The following is a 21494-nucleotide window of genomic DNA, read 5'->3' as shown; positions in this document are numbered from 1 at the left end:
CTGTCTCTGTCTCTCTCTCTCTCAAAAATAAATAAAAGCATTAAAAAAAAGAAAAAGGATATGGAGAAAATGGAACCCCTGTGCACTGTTAGTGGGAAGGCAAACTGGCGTAGCCACTGTGGAAAACAATATAGAGATTCCTCAAAAAATTAAAAATAGAACTACCATATGATCCAGTAAGTCCCCAAGAATACAAAAACACTTATTTGAAAAGATATATGCATCCCCATGATTATTGCAGCATTATTTACAACAGCCAAATTATGGAAGCAATCCAAGTGTCCACCTATAGATGAATGGATAAAGAAGACGTGTGTGTGTGTGTAATATTACTCAGCTATGAGCAAAGAATGAAATCTTGCCATCTGCATCAACATGGGAGGATCTAGAGAGTGTAATGCTAAGTGAAATAAGCCAGTCAGAGAAAGACAAATACCATATGATTTCACTCCTATGTGGAATTTAAGAAACAAAACAAACAAAACAAACAAAGAAAAAGAGAAACCAAGAAACAGACTCTACACTATAGAGAGCGAACTGATGGTTGCCAGAGGGGAGGTGGGTGGGGATATGGGTGAAATGAGTGAAGGGGATTAAGAGTACATTTATCCAGCTCCTGGGTGGCTCAGTCAGTTAAAAGTCTGACTTCTGCTCAGGTCATGATCTTGCGGTTTGGGAGTCTGAGTCCCCATTGGGCTCTCTAAGCTGTCAGCACACAGCCCACTTCAGATCCTCTGTCCCCGCTCTCTCTGCCCTCCCCACCTCCAAAGCTGGCATATGCACACGCACTCAGTCTTTCTCAAAAAAAAAAAATTAAAAAAAAGTATGCTTATCATGATGAGCCCTAAGTAATATATAGAATTGTTCAATTGCCATACTGTATACCCAAAACTAATATAACACCGTATGTTAACTATACTAGAATTAATAATGTTTTTTAATTGTTAAGAATTTCAAGATGACAGCAGAGCACTATACCAGGATGAAGCCCTACTGAGCATGGAGCCCCAAGTATAAAGGGTGTCACAGAAGCCATTTAGTGGGCATCCTGATGACGATATGGCAATTGGGGCAGCAAGAGACACAAATGGACACACAAAGTGCACGTTATCTCATTTGTTCACGTGCCTGTTCCACTGTCTCATCAGACTTCACTTACAAGTCACAAGTGCAAAAATAAATTACTAAGCACTTCAAGATGGCAAAAGCAGAGCATTAAACCGAGTGCAAGGCCTTTCTGAGCATAGGTCGCGGGTTCATGAAGCAGCCCTGCTCTCACTTTCCAATTCATACCCTCTGGCCTCAAGCAATAAAAAAATTTTAAAAATCTCTAACCCTTTTTTCTTCTTCTCTTTAATCTTCTCCAATGACTGTCAAACGTATTCATAAATATCCCAACCGCAATTAGTTTTATCATCTTTTCAATTCAAACAAGCAAACAACTGGATCCACAACTTATATTACCTGTTATTGTTTCCTATATTAAACATCTACCATAGTTTAAACCCTTTGGGTACTTAATCCTTCCAAGTAAAGAAGCTTATAAAATCACCTCTGTAAGAGGCAATTGCCCTTCCAGTTTTCTTCCTTTGACTAAACAAACAATGCTTAAGATTTTCCACTTTGGGCTGTAGCAGTACTTAGTGCTGTATTCTGTTCTAGACTTCTTCAGCCTAGAATGTACCCATTTTGTATTCTTTCAGAGGAGGGTTGAAAGGCAACATCCCCTACCATATTAGGTACTTTCTTCCATGGACTACTCTACTGCATGTATCTCCAGTCCATTCTTTTTTTTAATTTTTTTTTTTTAACGTTTATTTATTTTTGAGACAGAGACAGAGCATGAACGGGGGCGGGGCAGAGAGAGAGGGAGACACAGAATGGGAAGCAGGCTCCAGGCTCCGAGCCATCAGCCCAGAGCCCGACTCGGGGCTCAAACTCACAGACCTCGAGATCGTGACCTGAGCCGAAGTCGGACGCTTGCGACTGAGCCACCCAGGCGCCCCTAGTCCATTCTTATCTCAAGTCACATATTAACTCACAATCCATTAGAATATGTGTTCCATTAGAATAACAATTCGCAACCAGGAATTACCAGAAAGCCGTAGGGTGGATGAAGGGAGTCATCAGAAAAGGCCCCCATGTTGTGAGTCCTAGGATTTTTCTGAAAAGAAAACTAGAGCTTTAATAGATGTACAAATGGGTCTATGATCCTCCACACCTCAAAAATTTTAAGAATCACCTCACTGGATTCTCTTACTTGATAAACTTCAAAGTATGAGATTGGTCAGTATAATCTGGCATCATTCAGCATCTAACCCTGTTTTCCAAAGTTCTGGCACCTCTAGGAAATTATAATTTTATAAACAGAACTAGACACTTTGATTCACTTTTGTATTTTTAGGATGCAATTAAACATACATTTCTAGCACTTAAAAGATTTGTCAAATATATTTGGATTATAATTTAACCCACAGTACTTCACACAATTCATGATTTTATTTTTTTATTTTTATTTTTTGTTTTTTAACGTTTATTTATTTTTGAGACAGAGAGAGACAGAGCATGAACGGGGAGGGTCAGAGAGAGAGGGAGACACAGAATCTGAAACAGGCTCCAGGCTCTGAGCTGTCAGCACAGACCCGACGCAGGGCTCTAACTCAGGGACCGCGAGATCGTGACCGGAGCCAAAGTCAGACGCTTAACCGACTGAGCCACCCAGGCGCCCCCACAATTCATGATTTTAAATAAAGACAAATTAAATCACATCTGAATTTCTAAACCTAAATATATTAGATAGTGGCACTTGGAATCGTTCCAAAATTCCTGGAAAGCATGTCATTCTCTTGAAATAAACTTAGCATAAAAGGTGGCAAAGAGGTCCTTACAAGGCGTGTCTGAATCTGACTTGGTCAACGGTATTTGGCAAAGTTGGCAAAAACCTAGGAGAATGCAACAACAAATTCTGTGAAAGGCCCATGAATGTGGAACATAAGCAGTAGAGGACAACTGATGAAGGTACTGTTGCAGCAATCGGAATCATCAACACTGATACCACACGAACAAAGCACGTAATATACATCTGAAAAGGAGTCATTCCAATTTTTTGCAGAGCAAAAATCTCCACTATTAATAAACTGATGACACCAACAGAGATAAGCAGAATCCAAGAGGAATCCAGTGCAGTGAGGTCAGGAAACCACAGGACCCCACTAGCAGGTCACTGTTCCTGAATAGAAAAACCTACATCTGAATGTGTTGCCCCTGTGCTAAAATTCCAAAGAGCAACAGACATGAAGATCCACACTGGAAACCGAATCCAGACCAACACAGAGGCTTTGAGAGGGTGGCAGTTACCCCGAACATATAGCTCTTGAAACAAGCCCCCCCGTATTCTTTAGGTAAGTCGGCCTGGCAACTCTTTTGGACCACCTCAACTGATCTGCACTAACTGCACCTTCTTGGTTGAGATGCCTTGCAATGCTTTTTATTTTTGGCTGCAAATTTTCCACCTTGGCCAGGACGTAGCGCCAGTTACGGTGCGGTAGTAGGGGCGGGGGAGAGGGGGTCTAGACCACGCCCAGCAGGACCTCCTTGGTTAGGACAACACGGGACCACTAGGGCAGACCTGTGGCAGTGTGCGTGCGGAGTAGCACCTGCTCTGCGTCTGTACCAGTGCTGATGTGGCCAGGTCCTCGCCCCAGCTTCCAGGGCCGTGGCCACTGCCGGAGCCAACTGCCAAGACTCACGCCGCCAACCCACACCCGCAGAGCAGAGTGATTAATGGCACCGTGGAGGTTGGCGCAAGAGGCAGGCCCCTGGCCCCAAGTTGCAGTGCAGCCACCTACCGCCAAAGCCGGCAAAACATGTCTGGGTTGACCTTTCTTCTTGATGCTTCTGCACCTGTAAGCCACACTGCCCAGAGTAGAAAACTAAGAACTAGTGGAGGTGATGTGGCTCATAACACCTGGAGACCAAGTTGTTGGCTAAAGACAGATATTCTCATCTCTTCCACTCAAGCCAGAAAGGCGTGTGGTGAGGATTAGACAAGGGAAGGAGGTAAATGTTCTCTACAAAAAAAAAAAAAAAAAAAAAAAAAAAAAAAAAATTTCTTTATGATGAGTTGAATATCTAAATTGAAAACAACTGCTTAGGTTTCATTTACTTATTCTTTTATTGTCCCAATGAATATTTACTAACTGCAAATTGCTAATTAGAGGCTGAATATTCAACTATAACAGGCATGTATAGTTCTACCCTTATGCAAGTTGAATAAATAGGCAATGAGTGACAAGTCAATGCCACAAGGGGTACCAAAGGAAAAGTGCATGCATAGCACTAAGGATGTACAAATCGGACTATTAAGGAGGCTTTGGGAACAGATAAGGCTTTCTGGAAGAATTCACCTCTACAATGACCTGCAGCATGAGTAAGACTAACTGTCTCAGAGAGAAGAAAGACTGTTCTTGACCAACAAAACAGCATGGGCAAAAGCAGCAAGATGAATTACAAGGAAATGAAAGAAAATTCAGAAGAGGTGGAACATAGAACCATGGGGTTCTTCAATGACCAAATACCTTTAGGAGTTTGAACTCTATCTTAAATGCAGTGAGGAGCTATTTAAGAGTTTCATATTCAATCATATTTGCTTTGTCAAACCGTCATTCTATGAATAACATAAGGGAGTGGAGTCCGCGATCAGAGTAGGTACTGGTACAGTTCACAGTTAAGATTAGGTATTTGGCTGGATTGGGGTATGGAAAATAGTGGGGTTTGGACGTGAAAAATACCTAAAAGGTAGAATTGACAGGACTCAGTGATTGACGGGACGTAGAAAGGCTAATGGAGAATAAAATATCAACAAAGAAAATTTCCCAGACTTCTGGATCAGTAGCTTTACGTGTGCTAGTGCCATTTCCCGAGGGTTAAAGCGCCAGAGGTAGCCAGACAAAGAACCTGGGGCTGAATATTTCAGATATCTGCAACTTCCCTAATCCTGTTCATCCAAAATTTGTTTCCTATTTTGGTTTTAATGTTCCCTACAAGATGCCTCTGTGCAGCCGGCCGACCGCTTCGGCGGGCAGACAATCAAGGAAATTCTTCTCACAAGAGGGAGCCCTCGAGTGCAATCCCAAAGACGGGAAACTGTAAGACTAAAGAAACAGGAAGCTTTTGAACGCCCTAAAATACCCACCCTTAGAGATACCGCAGCCGATCCAACCCGAAAAGCCAATGACTCTGGGCAGAAACGTACGGACAGGTCAGACAGGCGCTCCCTAATGACTCCGCCCCCTCGGGAGGGGGCACGGTAGATACCCGGATGTGGATGCTCGGTGTGAGTCACGTGACGCAGCCCGGTGAGGCGGGACTCCTGGCAGCGCAGTCGCCTCACGTGACCTCCTGCCTGTCAGCCAATGGGTGAGCGCGGCGGCGAATTTCGAATGTGGTGGCGTTAGCCGGCGGGCGACTGGGGACGGGGCCTAGACCTGGAGGGGCCGAAGCGCAGGCTACGCCGGCCAGACAGCTTCGCGAAACCTTGGCATGTAAGAAGGAGGGCGACAGCTGCGGCAGAAGTGGTGGCCAAGGTACTGTTTTGGACGTACCTGTGGGAGGAAGATCTCCCGGCCCTCTTCCGGCAACACCCCCCGCCCCCGACTTTCCCCGAGCCCCTCCGTGAAAGAGAAAGCCGCGGGGTTTCCAGGTGTGGAACTGGGGTGTCGTGGTCCCTGTTCGTCTGCCCTCAGGGGTCTCTCTGTCGTTCTAAGTTCGGTGGCCAAAAGCTCGGGCTGTGGAGTCGGCTTGACCCCGACACTTTTCTCTGTTCGTCCACTCGACTTGCGCTTCCTGAGGCTCCATTTTCCTCTTGTTAAGTAAATGGGGACACGAACCTCCTGCCTTGCAGAATTTTGTAGATTCCGTGATCTGTAAAAGCATTAGTAGTTAAAGCCCGGCTTGACGTGAGGGCACACAAACTGGCAGCTGTTCTTTGTGCAGCCCTATGCCCTTGACGTCCTGTGTTGCTTCTTCGGTTTGCCTGGAGAAGCTAGCACTGGTCAGCGTCGTACCTGGCTGCCTCAGCAGCAGGAATGATGGAAGCATTATGACGGAGATCGGATAGATATTCCAGGTTCTTCTGAATCCAGACCCCTTGCCCGAATGCTCTAGAGACTGACCCTTCCCGCCCTGTGACCTGTTTCCATTCGTTCTCTCCACCACACCCCCTCTACTTCGGCCTAGATAGGAAACTTCTTATACGGCAGTTTTCTTTTGTGATTTTAAGTTAATTAAAGGTAATAACGAAAATATTTTAGGTACGTTGTTAAACTAACTTGATCAGTTGCTTAATCTGGGTGACTTTTCAAACATCTCCTGTTCGAACTTTAAAAACTCCCATTGTGATACGCTGTTTTTATACAACCCACTTAACATTAGTGCTTTAAAAAAAAAGAGTTGTGTTAGCTCTACTGGAAACATCCCAGTATGTGTTGTATCTACATTGTCAAAGAGAAAATAACAAATGAGGTCTACATTGAACACCCCCAGACAGTGCATAGAGGAAAATAAATACGGGCTGGAGAAAATACTCAAGAAAACGTAAGGTTCAGCAAAATTATTTGACTAGCTTGGAGCAGATGAAGGTATCTTTTGTAGTGAAAATTGTAAGTATGGTTGTAGGAAACAGGAATTATTTCTTGCAATTTTGTGATCTGCAAAGTGCAATCTAGGGTAAAAGATGTTCACGAAAAGCAGTTCCATACGCTTAGTAGCAGAGTATTTAAGCAAATCTGATTTGCAGCCCTGAAGGATTTAAATATATTTATGTGTTAATATATTCAGTAGCATATTTCACTGTCACTGCTTGTTTTACTACTTTCAACTGTATGTAGAACAACTGTTATTTAATGTCTTGTTCGCTATTCTCATGATTTACTAAGAGCTAACAGACCTGAGTTTTAAAAATAACTTTGAGGGGCGCCTGGGTGGCGCAGTCGGTTAAGCATCCGACTTCAGCCAGGTCACGATCTCGTGGTCCGGGAGTTCGAGCCCCGCGTCGGGCTCTGGGCTGATGGCTCAGAGCCTGGAGCCTGTTTCCGATTCTGTGTCTCCCTCTCTCTCTGCCCCTCGCCCGTTCATGCTCTGTCTCTCTCTGTCCCAAAAATAAATAAACGTTGAAAAAAAAATTTAAAAATAACTTTGAGAAAACTGGCATGTTGCTCTGCCTCAGTTCCTGCTCTTTCTAGTTCTATAATTGTTATAATAACCTATTAAGATTGCATATAGTGCTACATAGTTTCAACCTCTAAGGATTACCTTGACTGTCTTGGGAGTGTGTGCAAATCTTAAGCATTGGGTTAAAAGAGTGTGGAAGAATAACTGTTTCTTGATTAATTCTATCCAGTGACCTAATGTGATAAATTAATAATGTAGAGAAGAACTGGAAAACAAAGCCCACATACAAGATTACCTCTGAACTAATGCTGTAAGTCTAGTAAACACTAAATGCGGGTCATAAACATTGTCTGTAGGAAACATAAATAATAATAACATCAAAATATAACATTAAGTATTTCCCATAATGCCTGGTATATAGCAAGCCCCCAGTGGGTATTTGTTAAGGAATAAATAAGTGGCATATTACAGAGTCTTTGGGTTGAAATGCATATTTATTAGTTTTCCCTGTAAAGTACCTGAGGAGGATAACATTATGCCAAAATGTTAATGAGGTTTAAAAGCTGCAAAATCTAAGTTATTACCAGGTTAGCCAGCTTCTTTAAGCTGATTCTACAGTTACTAAGTCTATTTAATCCATTCTTTATGAACAACCTGTGTTTTCCATCTTGTTTTATATTTGATATTATCTCTTAGAAAAATTAAATACTTTTTACTGTTTTAAATTCCTAGGCAGAAGATGGCCAAGGAAAGGTGCCTTAAAAAGTCCTTTCAAGATAGTCTTGAAGACATAAAGAAACGAATGAAAGAGAAAAGGAGTAAAAATTTGGCAGAGATCGGCAAACGAAAGTCTTTCATAGCTGCTCCATGCCAAATAATCAGTAAGAGATTTTCACGTTGTCCTTTTGCGTCGCTTTTTAAGTTTATATTTAATACATAATAAAAAAAAATTTATCCTCTTTCAGCCAACACCTCTACACTGTTAAAAAACTACCAAGACAACAACAGAATGTTAGCTTTAGCTTTGGAAAATGAAAAATCCAAAGTGAGAGAAGCCCAAGATATCATCTTACAACTGAGAAAAGAATGTTACTACCTCACATGTCAGCTACATGCATTGAAAGAAAAACTGGCTTCACAACAAACCGGAGAAACTACTCAGGTATTTTCATTACAAACGTTGAATTTCTTAGGAAAAAATGTGAAAGCAGTGAATTGGTAGTTTAGATCAATTATGTTATATAAATTCATTACTGACCGATAGCTCTGTTATTAGTGAATTGATCGAAACATACATGATTGAGGCTTGTGCTTGTATAACTTGGTTCTGAAAGCAGGTAGCAAGACAAGGTACAGAAGAAATAGTTTAGCCTTTTGCACTGCTGGTCCTTTCAACCGTTCAGCTAAGTGAGTCAAATATAGGGCAACTCAGCTAAAGGTCTAAAAGTGATAGTTGAAGCGGACTAGTCCAAAAGTTTTAATCAGTGCTATAAATCTTAGCTTTTCTATGTAGTTGTGTTATACCTAGTGAGGTCTTATAAGAACTGCCTTAATTTGGGAGAGGGGGCATTTAAGTGTTTTTTGGAGAGTCCTTTTTACCCACTAGTTGGTTAAATAAGGAAAGGTATACATTAATTCCCAAACAAGAACTATGCTAAACATTTTGCTGTTTATATTTTACTCTTATTCTGTTGTATTCAAGGTTACATGGAAGGGTCAGCCAAAATGTAACAGATGTGGAGAAAGCTTGATATTCTTTGTGTCCCACTGCACATTGATCCCAAGAAGAGAGAAATGATGAGCCAGGTTCTCCTTTCCTCTTGCCAGGAAAACTACTTGGGGCAGAGAGAGAGAAAGCAGTGGTGCATGTCAGGTGTTGACAGAAACAAGTTTACTTTTTTCCTGGGCGGCCATCTGTTTGCTGTGCCAGTGAAGACAGTTGTGTTGGCACTTAGGCCAGGAAACCAGAGAAGAAAGCCAGACCATAGCGATTAGGGGAAGGGTAAAGACTCGGGAAGGGAATTAAAGTCACCTCTCCACTGACAGCAAGAGTCAGTGATGAAAGTGATTCCATATTTTTTCTGTGTATGATATACAGAATGTACATACACATACATATATGCAATATATACATATATGGTATAGCAGAGAATTGGCTATAAAAGATTTGATATAATTTTCCTTTATGTGAGGGTTAGATTATTTAAAACTTTTTGTTTTTTGGGATTTTTTCCCCTTCAGAATATAATCTTTCCTAATTTTTTTTCTTTTCCTTGTTTAGTCAACTAGTAAGAAAAAAAAAAAATCCCTCCAAAGACATTTGAATGTTCCTTTTCCCTTTCCAAAGTTTTTGGTGAAATCATATATAAAATAGTGAGAAATGAATACCCAATGAGACAATCACAAAAACAATGGGGGAAAAAATCTGTTATTGCAGGCCTTTTGACATTTATCAATGCTTTCTGAGTATTTATTAAAACATATTATTAGCTGGGGCACCTGAGTGGCTCAGTCAGTCAAGCATCTGACTCTTGGTTTCAGCTCAGGTCATGATCTCTCAGTTTGTGGGATCGAGCCCCATGTCGGGTTCTGCGCTGACAGTGGGTAGCCAGCATGGGATTTTCTCTCTCTCTCTCTCTGTCTCTCTCTCTCTCTCTCTCTCCCCCACCTCCCTCCCTGCCTCCCTCCCTCCCTCTCCCTCTCTCCTTCTCTGTCTTACTCTGAAAATAAATAAACTTAAAAAAAAACAAAAACATTAGTTGCTAGGCAAAAGTGTTCTTAGCATTTAAAACATCAGAGTTTGTTTTCTGCCATACATTTGCTATATGTGTCACTCCTCAACCATCATTCTATACTTGTGCTTACATGTTTATCAAGTCAATTAATCAGTAATGGAGAAACTTAAAATGCTTTAATAAGAAGAATGGGGTTTTTTTTGCCTACCAATAGTTAACTTGGTTTATAAGGATTAATCATAGAGTAATTTCTAATAGCCTTTTCTTTCCTAAATTTTATAATAGATCTTTTTAGTAACTTGTTACTAAATTATATTATTCTGTAGTTAAATATTCTCCTTTATTTACCTTCAGTAATACCACTACTTAAATTTAGAACATGAGCTATATTGAAAATAAATTTAAAACTTTTAACAGGATTAAATTTCTAGTTGTTTGTTTCTCTTGAACAGTTTTAATCTATCATAACATCAGCATATTATATGTGCATCAAATTTCAAGAAACAACTGAACTGAATTAGAGTGACTTCGAAGGAATCAGTCCAGAACTCTTACCTTCCTAATACAAATCTACAAATCTGCCCATATCTGCAGTGTGTTCTCTGTCTTCCCTCCTGTCACAGTGGGAGAAGTGTCTCTGCTCCTATCAAAGGCCAAGCCTTTCCCTGTGCATCACATTCCCCTTTTCTCTTGCCCTCAAGCACTTTGGTCCTGAAAGTTTGCACTCTTTCAACACGGATCTGCCTCTTGACTGACTCATTCTAGCTGTCATACAGATGTGCTTTAGCATCTTTTGCCTTAAGAGGAAAAGAAAATAAATGAAACCTCTCCTGGTTTCATATCCCTCTACCTCCTCATTTCTCTGCTTCCCTTCACAGCAGAACTTTAGCAGAGACAAACAGTGCGCTTACTGTTTTCACTTCCTCAGCTTCTATTTCCATTTGAACTCCCTCTTATCTGGCTTTTATCCCCATCATTCTATGGTCACTGTGCCAAGGTCCCCACAACTCCCATATTACCAAATTTAGTGGCCACCTCTCTTTCTTCTTGACCTTTATGTAGTAACATACTTTATAATCTCCTAGCTTTCCTACTACCATACTTTGTAGTTGTCCTGCCTTTCTGACTGTTACATGTCTGTCTCATTTGCTCACTTCTTCTTTAGTTTTAAATGTCAATTGTCCTAGATCCATCTTATCTTACCCCCTTCCCATGCTTTAAATACTCTGTTGGGAACTTCCAAATTTATAGCTCAACACACACACACACACACACACACACACACACACACACACACACATGACTACTACTTGATTTATCCACTGAAATATTTAGAAAGGATCTTAAACATTTTTTTTAACGTTTATTTATTTTTGAGAGACAGAGCATGAGCAGGAAAGGGGCAGAGAGAGTGGGAAACACAGAACCTGAAACAAGCTCCAGGCTCCGAGCTGTCAGCACAGAGCCCAACGCAGGGCTCAAACTCATGAACTGCAAGATCATGACCTTAGGTGAAGTCGGATGCTTAACCCACTGAGTCACCCAGGCGCCCCACGGATCTCAAATATTTTGTACAAAGTACAACTCTATTTTCCCTCTCCCAGAGATACTGTGTACTTCTGCCTTTGTCTGTCTGTCTTATTCATCTCATAAAACAACCTACCATTTGCTCAAGTCCAAACCAAAGAGGCTTGCCTCTCCCTCACTGTCCCCACTTCCACGCCGATTCAATCTCAGCATCTTTGTTCTCTCAACACCTTCTGCTGGGCTTCACCTCTGTAGCTATAGGACTCAAGTCCTAGCTGATACACGTCTTGCTAGATTTACTACAATGACTGCCTAACTCCTTCTTCTCTTGGCCCCTTTCAATCCATGTTCCACATAGTGGTCAGACTGATCTTTTTAAAACTTAAATCATTTCACTTCCCTGCTTAACGATTAAGTAACTTCGTATCACACTTGGACTAAAATCCAAACTCCTGACTCCCAAGGCGCCGCGTTACCTGGTCTCTGAGTACACATCCCTCCTGTTCTCACTATGAGAGAATTCATATATGTCCAGCCACAGTGGCCTTTCTTTTCTAAACACAGCAAAGCTTTGCCTACATCATGACTTTTGTATCTGTTGTTTCCACCACTTTTTCTTTGCCTCCTCTTCTCAGTGGCTGGCTCCTTTGCATTCTTTAGATTTCAGATGAAGGTCTAAGGGAACCTCCAACCTCAATCACTCTCTGTCACTTCAACTCTGAGTATTTCCTTCATAGCACTTTATCACTATCTGAAATTATTTATGTATCTCTTTCCTTTCACTTAAAATTTTTCTCTCCCTACACTAGAATGTAAGCTTTAAGAGAGTTGGACTTAAATATATTTTTTTAGCTGCTAGAGACTTGGTTCCTAGAACAGGGCCTGGCACCATAGTAGACTGTTGGTACATTTTTATTGTTGAATAAATGAATGTTTTGTTATGAATATTTCAGTTGTACCAGTGTTTTCTTTGTTTTCATATATTAACAGAACCAGGAAGTATGTCCCTCTGGAATGGCCACCAGTAGTGACAACTCCGGGGATTTATTTGTGAAGGATTTACCGTTGGTATCAAATTCATTATTATGATTACTAATGTCAAAAAATATTTAATTCTCTGACACATTTATGAAAGAAAATTTGCATCGTATTGATTCTTGTGTTTGGAGTCTGATGTTTCTCTACTAAAAATGCATTTTAAAAAATTTGATATGTTGATATTCTGTTACATGTAGCTAAGCCAAAACTTTCTTATATTTACCTTTTTGATGTTAGGATTAAGCTAGCTATTTAAATATAATTGAATTCCTTCAGTTATATTTTTGTGATATCATGTTTTTATTCTAAGAAGGATTGTTTATTCAAATGACAGTATTTTGCCAGTGCTACAAATAGTCTGGTTTAGAAATGAAATGTAATAAAACATCACATTTAGCACAGCTATCACCCGGTCTTGCTAATCCAATACATTCCTAAATACAGTCAGACCCCATATACTCTCTTCCCCTTCTCTTGGATCAAGTACACTTTGTTTATGAATTATTGAGATATAATTACATACAGTGAAGTGTGCAGATCTTAATTATACAGTTCAATGAGTTTGACTAATGTATACACCTTTGGAACCAAAAATCTCAATTATGATATAGAGCACTGCTGTCCCTCTAGCTGGGCTTTCTCAGTTTCAGTATTATTGACATTTTAGGCCAGATCATTCTTTGTTGTGGAGGGCTATCCTAAGCATTTTGGGATATTTAGCAGCATCCTTGGCCTCTACCACTAAATGCCAATGCCACTTCCTTCCCCCAGTTAAGACAACCAAAAATGTCTCCAGACAGTGCCATGTATCTGCTGAGGGGATATGATTATCCCCAATTAAGAACTGCTATAAACCATCTCCTCATATCCCTTCCAAGTCTACGCCCTTCTCTTCACAAAAGTAATCACAAAGACAGTTTCTGCCCCCATATTTTTAATCATGAATAGTTTAAAAGCTGTTGAACTGTAACACCTGACAAAATATTTATGTAATGGTCAAAAAGTAAAATGGGGTAATTGAATTTTTATAAGATTCCTGAAATTGTTATTAATTAGTTACCATAACTCTATTACCTAAACCTGTATTTAAAATTTGATGTCTAGAGGGAAAATTCTCTATAGGAAATAAAGAATAAAATTATAATTAGAATGAAACAGCCAGTAATAGTATTAAAGCATAAGGAATATTGTTTCATGAGCCACAGGGGGGACAAGATTTTTAAAGAAAATAAATAGTATTAACTTCAGAGGGGTCAGTAGTTAAGGCACCATAAAAACCTATGCTACAAAAAAAAAAAAAAAAAAAAATCACAGGTCAGCTAATGATGACATAGGCTGCTAAAGAGCTGAGTAATCAAATTGCATTTCTGTAATATATAAGTCAGTTTTGATTGGCTGTTTCTCCAGGTAAATGGAATTACGAGTTATGGCATGTCATCAGGAGTAAGTGTCCAAATAGATAAGGTAGTTCCTCCAGTGGAGTTGAATGTCACTTATAACAAACGAGGCTCCATATAATCAGCAGAAAGGTTTTTTGTTTTCTTTGATACTTAGCAGATTTAGAATAGAGTTATGAAATGATACTAAAGAAAGAGAAAAACTTAAGAAAATCTTAAATTTCTTTTTGTTACATAATTCTTAAATAAATTTCTGTTTTTCTTTGGCTAGACAAGTTCCTCTTCAGGAAGCTCACCTTCCAGGACAAGGAGAATCATTCCAAATAGAAGGTAATTCAAGTGAAAATGTAAAAATACTAAGGGCAAGATGAGATCTTTGAGAACAAGTAACATAATTAAATTTCTCTAATTTTTTTTTTTAACTTTTTAAGTATGCTCATCTGGCATTCTTCTGCTCAAAGAAAATCTGTTTATTTTACACAGAATATAACAGTTTAAAAACATATCTATTTATTTTGTTATCAGCTATCAGCTATAACTGGCTGCAGTTTACTGAGCCCTACTATTTGCCAAGCTGTGTTAGCCATTTTACATTATCTCACTTAACCCTCACAACAACCTTAGAATATAGGTACAGTTGGTCCCATTTTATATATACTCAAAGAAGTAAAGTATCACACAAAAAGTAGCCCAAAAGGTAAGAGCTAGCATTTAACTGAAAGCTGACCTCCAAAGCTATGCCATTCTTTCCATTTCTAAATTGGGGTGTCCCTGTTCTCAATGCTTTGAAGAAGGGATGGCATTTGAATGCTTTGAAGAAGGGATGGCATTTGAATAAGCAGAACCTTTCCCTAAAAATGCTTACTATATTTCTTACCTGAAAGGCTTTGTAATTATTGCAGTTTTACTGGGATTTCAAAGAACATCTTAGCTCCCACTTTCTCAGTGTACTGGTCTTACTTTACTTTAGAATATGAGGTTCTCTCCCACTGAATCCTATACACATAGATACATATAGCCAACTACTTTTTCTTTAAACCTTTAAACTAGGGACACACCAGCTCACGATCTCGCGGTCCATGAGTTGGAGCCCTGCGTCAGGCTCTGGGCTGATGGCTCAGAGCCTGGAGCCTGTTTCCGATTCTGTGTCTCCCTCTCTCTCTGCCCCTCCCCCGTTCATGCTCTGTCTCTGTCCCAAAAATAAATAAACGTTGAAAAAAAAAAAAAAACTTAAACTAGGGACACAGAAAACCCCCAGTTAGAACATGTTTGGACGTTATGTAAGATTCTTTCACAAGTCAGATAGAACCCATCAATTGATCATTGCCAAATAAATTGGATGGTAGTACTAAGTTCCCCAGATTTTTATTTGCTTATAGCAAATGCGGAACTACAAACTGACCTTTCATTTATTTCATTTTTAATTTTGAGTTCTAAGATTACTGAATTTAAAATTTCCATAAAGTTAAACTATTTTTTTCTCATTTATCTTTTAAATTCTCAGAGCAAATACCTATTTCTCAAGACAGACTGGGATTTGATTTGAATTCAGATGATGATAAATCTACTGATAATGTCTTACCTAGAACTGTATCTGTCCGTCGCAGTTTAAAGAAACATTTTAATAATCTATGTCAGTTCGATACCTTGGATGATTTTGAAATCAGTCATTTCTCAGAGCAGTCCTTTGAATTGGAAAGAATTAGATGTGTAGACCCAGTAGTAAATATGCACTTACCTGAAAATGTGGAACAAAATGTTTGTCAATGGAATAATGATCAAATTAACTTATCACCAAAGCTGATTGACCCAGAAAGATCCACTAAAACAAAAGAAGACATCTTAGAGTATAAACCTGAACAAACTAAAAATAAGCGCAGAGGTGCACAAGGAAGAAAAGGAGAAGAGAAAAGAAAAGGTAACAGAAGGAAAAAATCAAAATCTGTATCAAAGTATAAAGCGAGCAAAAGTGAAAATAAAAAAACTGTCTCCAAAGAAAAGTTGGATGAATCTGTCACTTCCAGTGATGCCTACAATTTTAATTTGGAAGAGGGAATTCATCTCACTCCTTTCCGACAAAAAATTAACAATGATTCTAACAGAGGAGAAAACACCAGTGAACCTGAAGTGAGCGTCTGTGAATCAAGTGGTTCAGGAGATGACTCTGATGACCTCTATTTGCCCACTTGCAAGTACAGTCAAGGTCTCTCCAGTGAACCAGCTGGGAGCCCAGTCAGCAGGCCGAGACCTAAAAGAGCGCTAAAACACAGGGCTGAAAAAGAGATAGAGGGCACTAAGCTTATAAAAACTCCTATCAGTAAGTGATCTACTTGTTCGCCTGCATTTTTAATGTTTATAATAAATGATCATTCCTGATGCTTATAGGCTATACTTACCATCTGTTTCTCTGGGGGAGGTTAGAGACTTGCCATCTGTCTCTTTGGGGGTAGTTACAGTCTGATTAAACAATGGCGGGTTGGGGGTGGAAATCACAATTGTATGGCTATGACCTACTTTAAGCTAATTTAAATCTTCTTTAAGAACAATACTACTTGCTATGGAGAAAGTATTTTTAACTTCAGTAAATGAAGACTTCCAAAGTAAGAAAAACTTTTTGGTGGAGTTAGGTTGAATTAAAATATCTTTTATACACTCACCTGACACAGGTCTTTGAAAATGAAATCAAATTTGAATCCGGTGACCTATCATTTTAATGGCTTTGCTTCATATTCAGTTTGACAGGAACCACGATTTTAAATTGATTCGTTCTAGTTAGTGAAAGGTGGCCAAACACTAAGCCAAACTTTTCCCTCAGTTATTGGGCTTAGTATTTTTTTGTAAGACATTTGTAAGACATCTAAAAACTGTGGCTTAGAAAATCTTGCTTTTATAGATCAAAAGTAGCATGGTTCAAAAGTTGATGATAACAGCCTGCATCTGCCCACAAAGATTCTCATCTGGGAAATTGTTATTGTGGTAAAACTAATATATGTGGTCAGGTTGTAGCATTCCCAAAACATCTGATCCTCAGGATAACTTTATAAAGTGCAGGTGTAAAACAAAATAATAAATAAATAAAGTGTAGGTATCAACATCCTTATATTGTTTATAAGAAAACTGAAAGCCTAAAAAATTTAAATGACTTCCCAAAGTTAGGTAGTGGTAGTATGCAACCATGTTTTGTTTTTTTAAATATGCTATAGTAATGTTAATGTAAATCAAGATTGGCAAAATGTTGATAATTACTGAAGCTGGGTAACTGGGGGTTCATTATATTGTTGTCTCCATATTTGTGTATACTTGAAATTTTACATAATAAGTTTTTCAAAGAAAAAAATTACACTCTAAGATAGTATTACTCAGAATTTTATCCCCAGATCATCAGCATCACCATTACCTTGAAACTTCTTAAAAATTCAGAATCTCAGGCCATACCCTTGAATCAGAATCTGCATCTTTTTCACAAGTTCCCTGGGGGATTTGTAGATACATTAATTTTGAGAAGCAATATTCCAGAATATAGCAAGTGAGTAGATGTTGCTTAACCATATTTTCCAAACTAAAAGTTGGAATAATTAGTATAGTGCAATATGTGTAAGTGGAGACAAAAAAGACAGTATTTGAAACCTAGATAACTCTGGAGAGCATGGTTGCTAAAAATAGTCATTTTACAGTTATAATTTCGTCTGTATTGGAAAAACAACTTGCTTTTTAGAGCTGTTTGAAGAATTGTCTTGCAGTGTTCTTTGTGTGCTGGGTACCTGACACCCAATATAGATCTAGCTCCAAAGTAGAATAACTTGAATGTTTATGATAGGAAAAACATTGGTAACTTTTTAACAGACTAGCTTTACCAGAGGGCATCCCCTTCCTGCTGGTTTGCACAGAGACTATGATGTAGAATTCTCGTTTATTTAATAAAGTGAGTTTACGTAGCTTTTTTAAGACTATAGGAAGCCACTTGGTAAATTATGGTTATGAAAAAGATGGAGGCCTTGATGATTCTACAAAGCAAGATGGAACTAAAATGAAATTCTGTGATTTAAGGTAATTCATTATGCCCAAGCTATCCTAGAAGAATTTTAATTTTTTTAAGGAATTTAAGTCTTAGGAAAAAAAAAAAAGAATTTTAAGTCTTAGTAACCTGTTGTATTAGCTCTTCACATCTATAGTAATTGATATTTCAGTGTTATCTGGGATGGAAAAATGATGAATGGGTTAAAAAAAATCTATATAATACAATGCTGGATTTGTATATGTTTAGGATCTGTAATTGCATATGATTTTAGTTCCTGCTTTGTTTTTTTTTTAATTTGGAACCATATTCAGTAAAAGTTGTTGTCTTCGTAGGTGCACTACCTAAAACTCACGGCTCGCCTCATTTTAGCCTGAAGGATATCACCAATGCTCCCTTGTATCCTGTATTGAAAGTCAGAAAACTTTCTCTTTCTCCAAAAAAGAATAAAGAAAGCCCAGCAGTGTCTCTGCCAAAGCGTAGGTGCACAGTCAGTATGAACTATAAGGAACCCACACTCATTTCGTAAGTATTTGTGGGAACCCACTTTTAATGATAAATGTCGGGGGTGAGGGGAGTAAGGTTTGGAGCTTTGTTCAAGAGTGAGTCTTATTTGAAATATCAAATTTTGATTAAAAACTGAAGTGGGAATATTAACACTGGCATATGTCACAATAACTTTATATTGAAGGGTAAGATGGTGCTGGGATGCTTATAATTATTCCTAAGAGTTCTTTTTATCCTTCTAGGAAACTGAGAAGAGGAGACCCTTTTACAGATTTGTGTTTCTTGAATTCTCCTATTTTCAAACAGAAAAAGGATCCCAGACGCAGTTCTAAAAAAAAAGTATGAAGCAAATACAGTGAAGTGTTTTTTGGATGCTGTTTAAATTCATCCTACTACACCTCCTATCTCTCCAAGAGAGAATCTGTAAGATAGTCCACAAAAGGGTTGAACTATTGCCATGGAATATTCTTTGACTGAACCCTAGATCATGAAAATGTCTTCAAAACTATACTTCAAATGTGATGCTTTTTTCTCATACCACTAATAAATTTGGTTTATTTTTTCTTTTAAATAAAAATAACCGGACATAAGCCCAATTTCTTAAACTGCCTAAAACTTTTAATTTTACTCAAAATGTATCTTCTGCGAAAGTAAAATGTGAGATAATGAACTGATGGTTGCTTAGGTTCTGGGACTAGGCAAGTGACTAGCTCTAAATACCAAGCTATCTAGGTGTATACTGTTCAGTGACACCTCAGCAAATTATTATGTTTGGACTTTCAGGATAGTTCCTTAATTAGTCGTTACCATAGTAGCGTCAGTGCAGATATAGAACATTTCCATCACTATACAAAGTGATTGCACTATTGGGCAATTTGAAATTTGGTGTTTTTATACTTTTAATATTTCTGTATTCTTACTGTTTATCCCTAGACTGTTAAGAATTGTTTTGTATGTTAACATTTTACGTGAATGTTATAGTGTACGTACCTTTTTGCAACTGACTTTGACTTAACTCACCATTGTTTTTGAGATTTATCCATGTTGGCAGATGTAGATTATTTTCATCGTACAGTTATATAAATAAACTAGACTTACTATTTTGAGAGGTAATTTGCTTCCACTATTTCCATTATTACAAATTAGCACTGCGGTGAATATTCTGCATTCTTGCACACATGTGAATAAGTTTCCATGGAGTGGATACCTAGAAGGGGAGCTGCTCTCTAAAGTGGTTGTACCAATTCTCCTGACACAAGGAGTGTTATCACTCTCCTAAGAGCAATTTATAAGTTCTAGTTTCCCCACACATTATCACTTGGCATTATTGGACATGAAATTACCTAAGCCAATGAATGTCAAATGGCTTTTCTTTGTTTTTTTTTTTTTAATTTTTAAAAAAACTTTTTTTTAACGTTTATTTTTGAGACAGAGAGAGACAGAGCATGAACGGGGGAGGGTCAGAGTGAGGGAGACACAGAATCCGAAACAGGCTCCAGGCTCTGAGCGGTCAGCACAGAGCCCGATGCGGGGCTCAAACTCACGGACTGCGAGATCATGACCCGAGCCGAAGTCAGCCGCCTAACCGACTGAGCCACCCAGGCGCCCCGCTTTTCTTTGTTTTAATTACTTATGAGATATTATCTCATTGAGTTAATTACTTGTGAGAATTCAAATATTGGTCACTCATTCCTCCAATTATTGTATATTTTGCCCACTTTTCAACTAGAGTGTCTTTTTCTTAATAGAATAGGGCTCTTTATATATTCTAGATAGTATTCCTTGTCTTTATTTACATGGGCTAAAGCTTTCTTTTTCTACTTTATTTTTACCTTATGTTTTTTGATGTTCAAGAATTTTAAATATTAATATCCTGTCACCTTTTTGCTTAAAATTTTTCTCTAAAATTTGTTTTGCTTTTTCACTTCGGTCTTTGACTGTGTAGCATTTTGTGGAATGGGGATCTGATTTTATTTTCCATGAGAATAGCCCATTGCCTTAGCACTATTCATTGACTAATCTATCTTTTCCCCACTGATGAATACCACTCTCTTTGTCACACACCGAAATTTCTTTCTATTGGTTTATTTGTCTAGCTATGGGCTGGGTACTGTATAATCACTTTTTTTTTTTTTTGGTTTGGCAGTAAAATATAGTAAGTATCATTTTGATCATTTTTAAGTGTATAGTTCAGTAGCGTTATGTACATTCACATTGCTGTGCAATCATCACTGTTACCCGTCTCCAGAACTTTTTCATCATCCCAAACTGAAACTCTGGCTCATTAAATAACTACCCATTTACTCCACCCCACCCCATCTCTTAGTAACCACTATTCTACTTTATGGCTCTATGAAATTGACTGTTCCAGGTACCTCATATAAATGAGTATATACAGTATTTCCCCTTTTGTATCTGGCTTAACATAATGTTTTATCCATGCCATAGCATGTTTCATACATGTCCACACATACCAGAATTTCATTCCTTTTTAAGCCTCAGTAGTATTCCATTGGATATATGTACCACATTTTGTTTATCAATGGGCATTAGGGTTGTTTCCACTTTTTGTCTATTAGAAATAATGTTGAGGGGCGCCTGGGTGGCTCAGTCAGCTGAGCGTCCGACTTCAGCTCAGGTCATGATCTCACAGCTCATGAGTTTGAGCCCCATGTTGGGCTCTGTGCTAACAGCTCAGAGCCTGGAGCCTGCTTCTGATTCTGTGTCTCCCTCTCTCTCTCTGCCCCTCCCCCACTCATGCCACATCTCTGTCTCTCAAAAATAAATAGACATTAAAAAAAAGAATGTTGCAGTGAACATGGATGTACAAAGATCCACTTGAGATCCTGCTTTTAATTCTTTTGGATATGTATCCAGAAGCAGAATTGTTGATAATATGGTAATTCTATATTTTGATGAACCAACATGCTGTATTCCAGAGTGGTTGAACCATTTTGCATTCCCACCAGCAATGCACAAGGATCCCAATTTTTCCATATCCTTGCTAATACTTGTGGGTTTTTTTCATAATACCTATCCTAATGAGTGTGAAGTGACATCTCATTGTGGTATTGACTTGCATTACCCCAGTGATTAATGATGTTA

The 21494-nt window shown here is 38.6% G+C and overlaps 1 protein-coding gene and 1 pseudogene across 2 annotated transcripts; one reads left to right on the top strand and one right to left on the bottom strand.

The window, feature by feature from the left end:
- Nucleotides 1–2684: 2684 nt before the first annotated feature.
- Nucleotides 2685–6099, bottom strand: LOC122491038 (annotated as a pseudogene).
- Nucleotides 5269–19502, top strand: SGO1 (shugoshin 1). 2 transcript variants are annotated; one of them, XM_043595507.1, is made up of 8 exons: nt 5269–5585; nt 7903–8051; nt 8136–8332; nt 12423–12496; nt 14139–14197; nt 15372–16184; nt 18218–18407; nt 18632–19502. In XM_043595507.1, the coding sequence occupies exons 2-8, from the start codon at nt 7910–7912 to the stop codon at nt 18732–18734; spliced, it is 1578 nt and encodes a 525-aa protein (XP_043451442.1). In that variant the 5' UTR covers nt 5269–5585; nt 7903–7909; the 3' UTR covers nt 18735–19502. The 2 variants fall into 2 exon arrangements, with proteins under 2 accessions (XP_043451442.1, XP_043451443.1); XM_043595508.1 differs by having other exon boundaries at nt 5415–5701.
- Nucleotides 19503–21494: the final 1992 nt, after the last annotated feature.

The sequence above is a fragment of the Prionailurus bengalensis genome, chromosome C2 (genome assembly GCF_016509475.1).
Source record: "Prionailurus bengalensis isolate Pbe53 chromosome C2, Fcat_Pben_1.1_paternal_pri, whole genome shotgun sequence".
Lineage (NCBI taxonomy): Eukaryota > Metazoa > Chordata > Mammalia > Carnivora > Felidae > Prionailurus > Prionailurus bengalensis.
Note: the sequence above shows the minus strand (reverse complement) of the source record. Positions and strands in the feature narration are given on the sequence as shown.

Bases quoted from the DNA above. Each gene is read 5' to 3' on its own strand.
- SGO1 (XM_043595507.1), top strand. From the start codon at position 7,910: ATGGCCAAGGAAAGGTGCCTTAAAAAGTCCTTTCAAGATAGTCTTGAA. The intron at 14,198-15,371 runs GTAATTCAAGTG...TTAAATTCTCAG, and splicing joins AGAATCATTCCAAATAGAAG to AGCAAATACCTATTTCTCAA. The intron at 16,185-18,217 runs GTAAGTGATCTA...TTGTCTTCGTAG, and splicing joins GCTTATAAAAACTCCTATCA to GTGCACTACCTAAAACTCAC.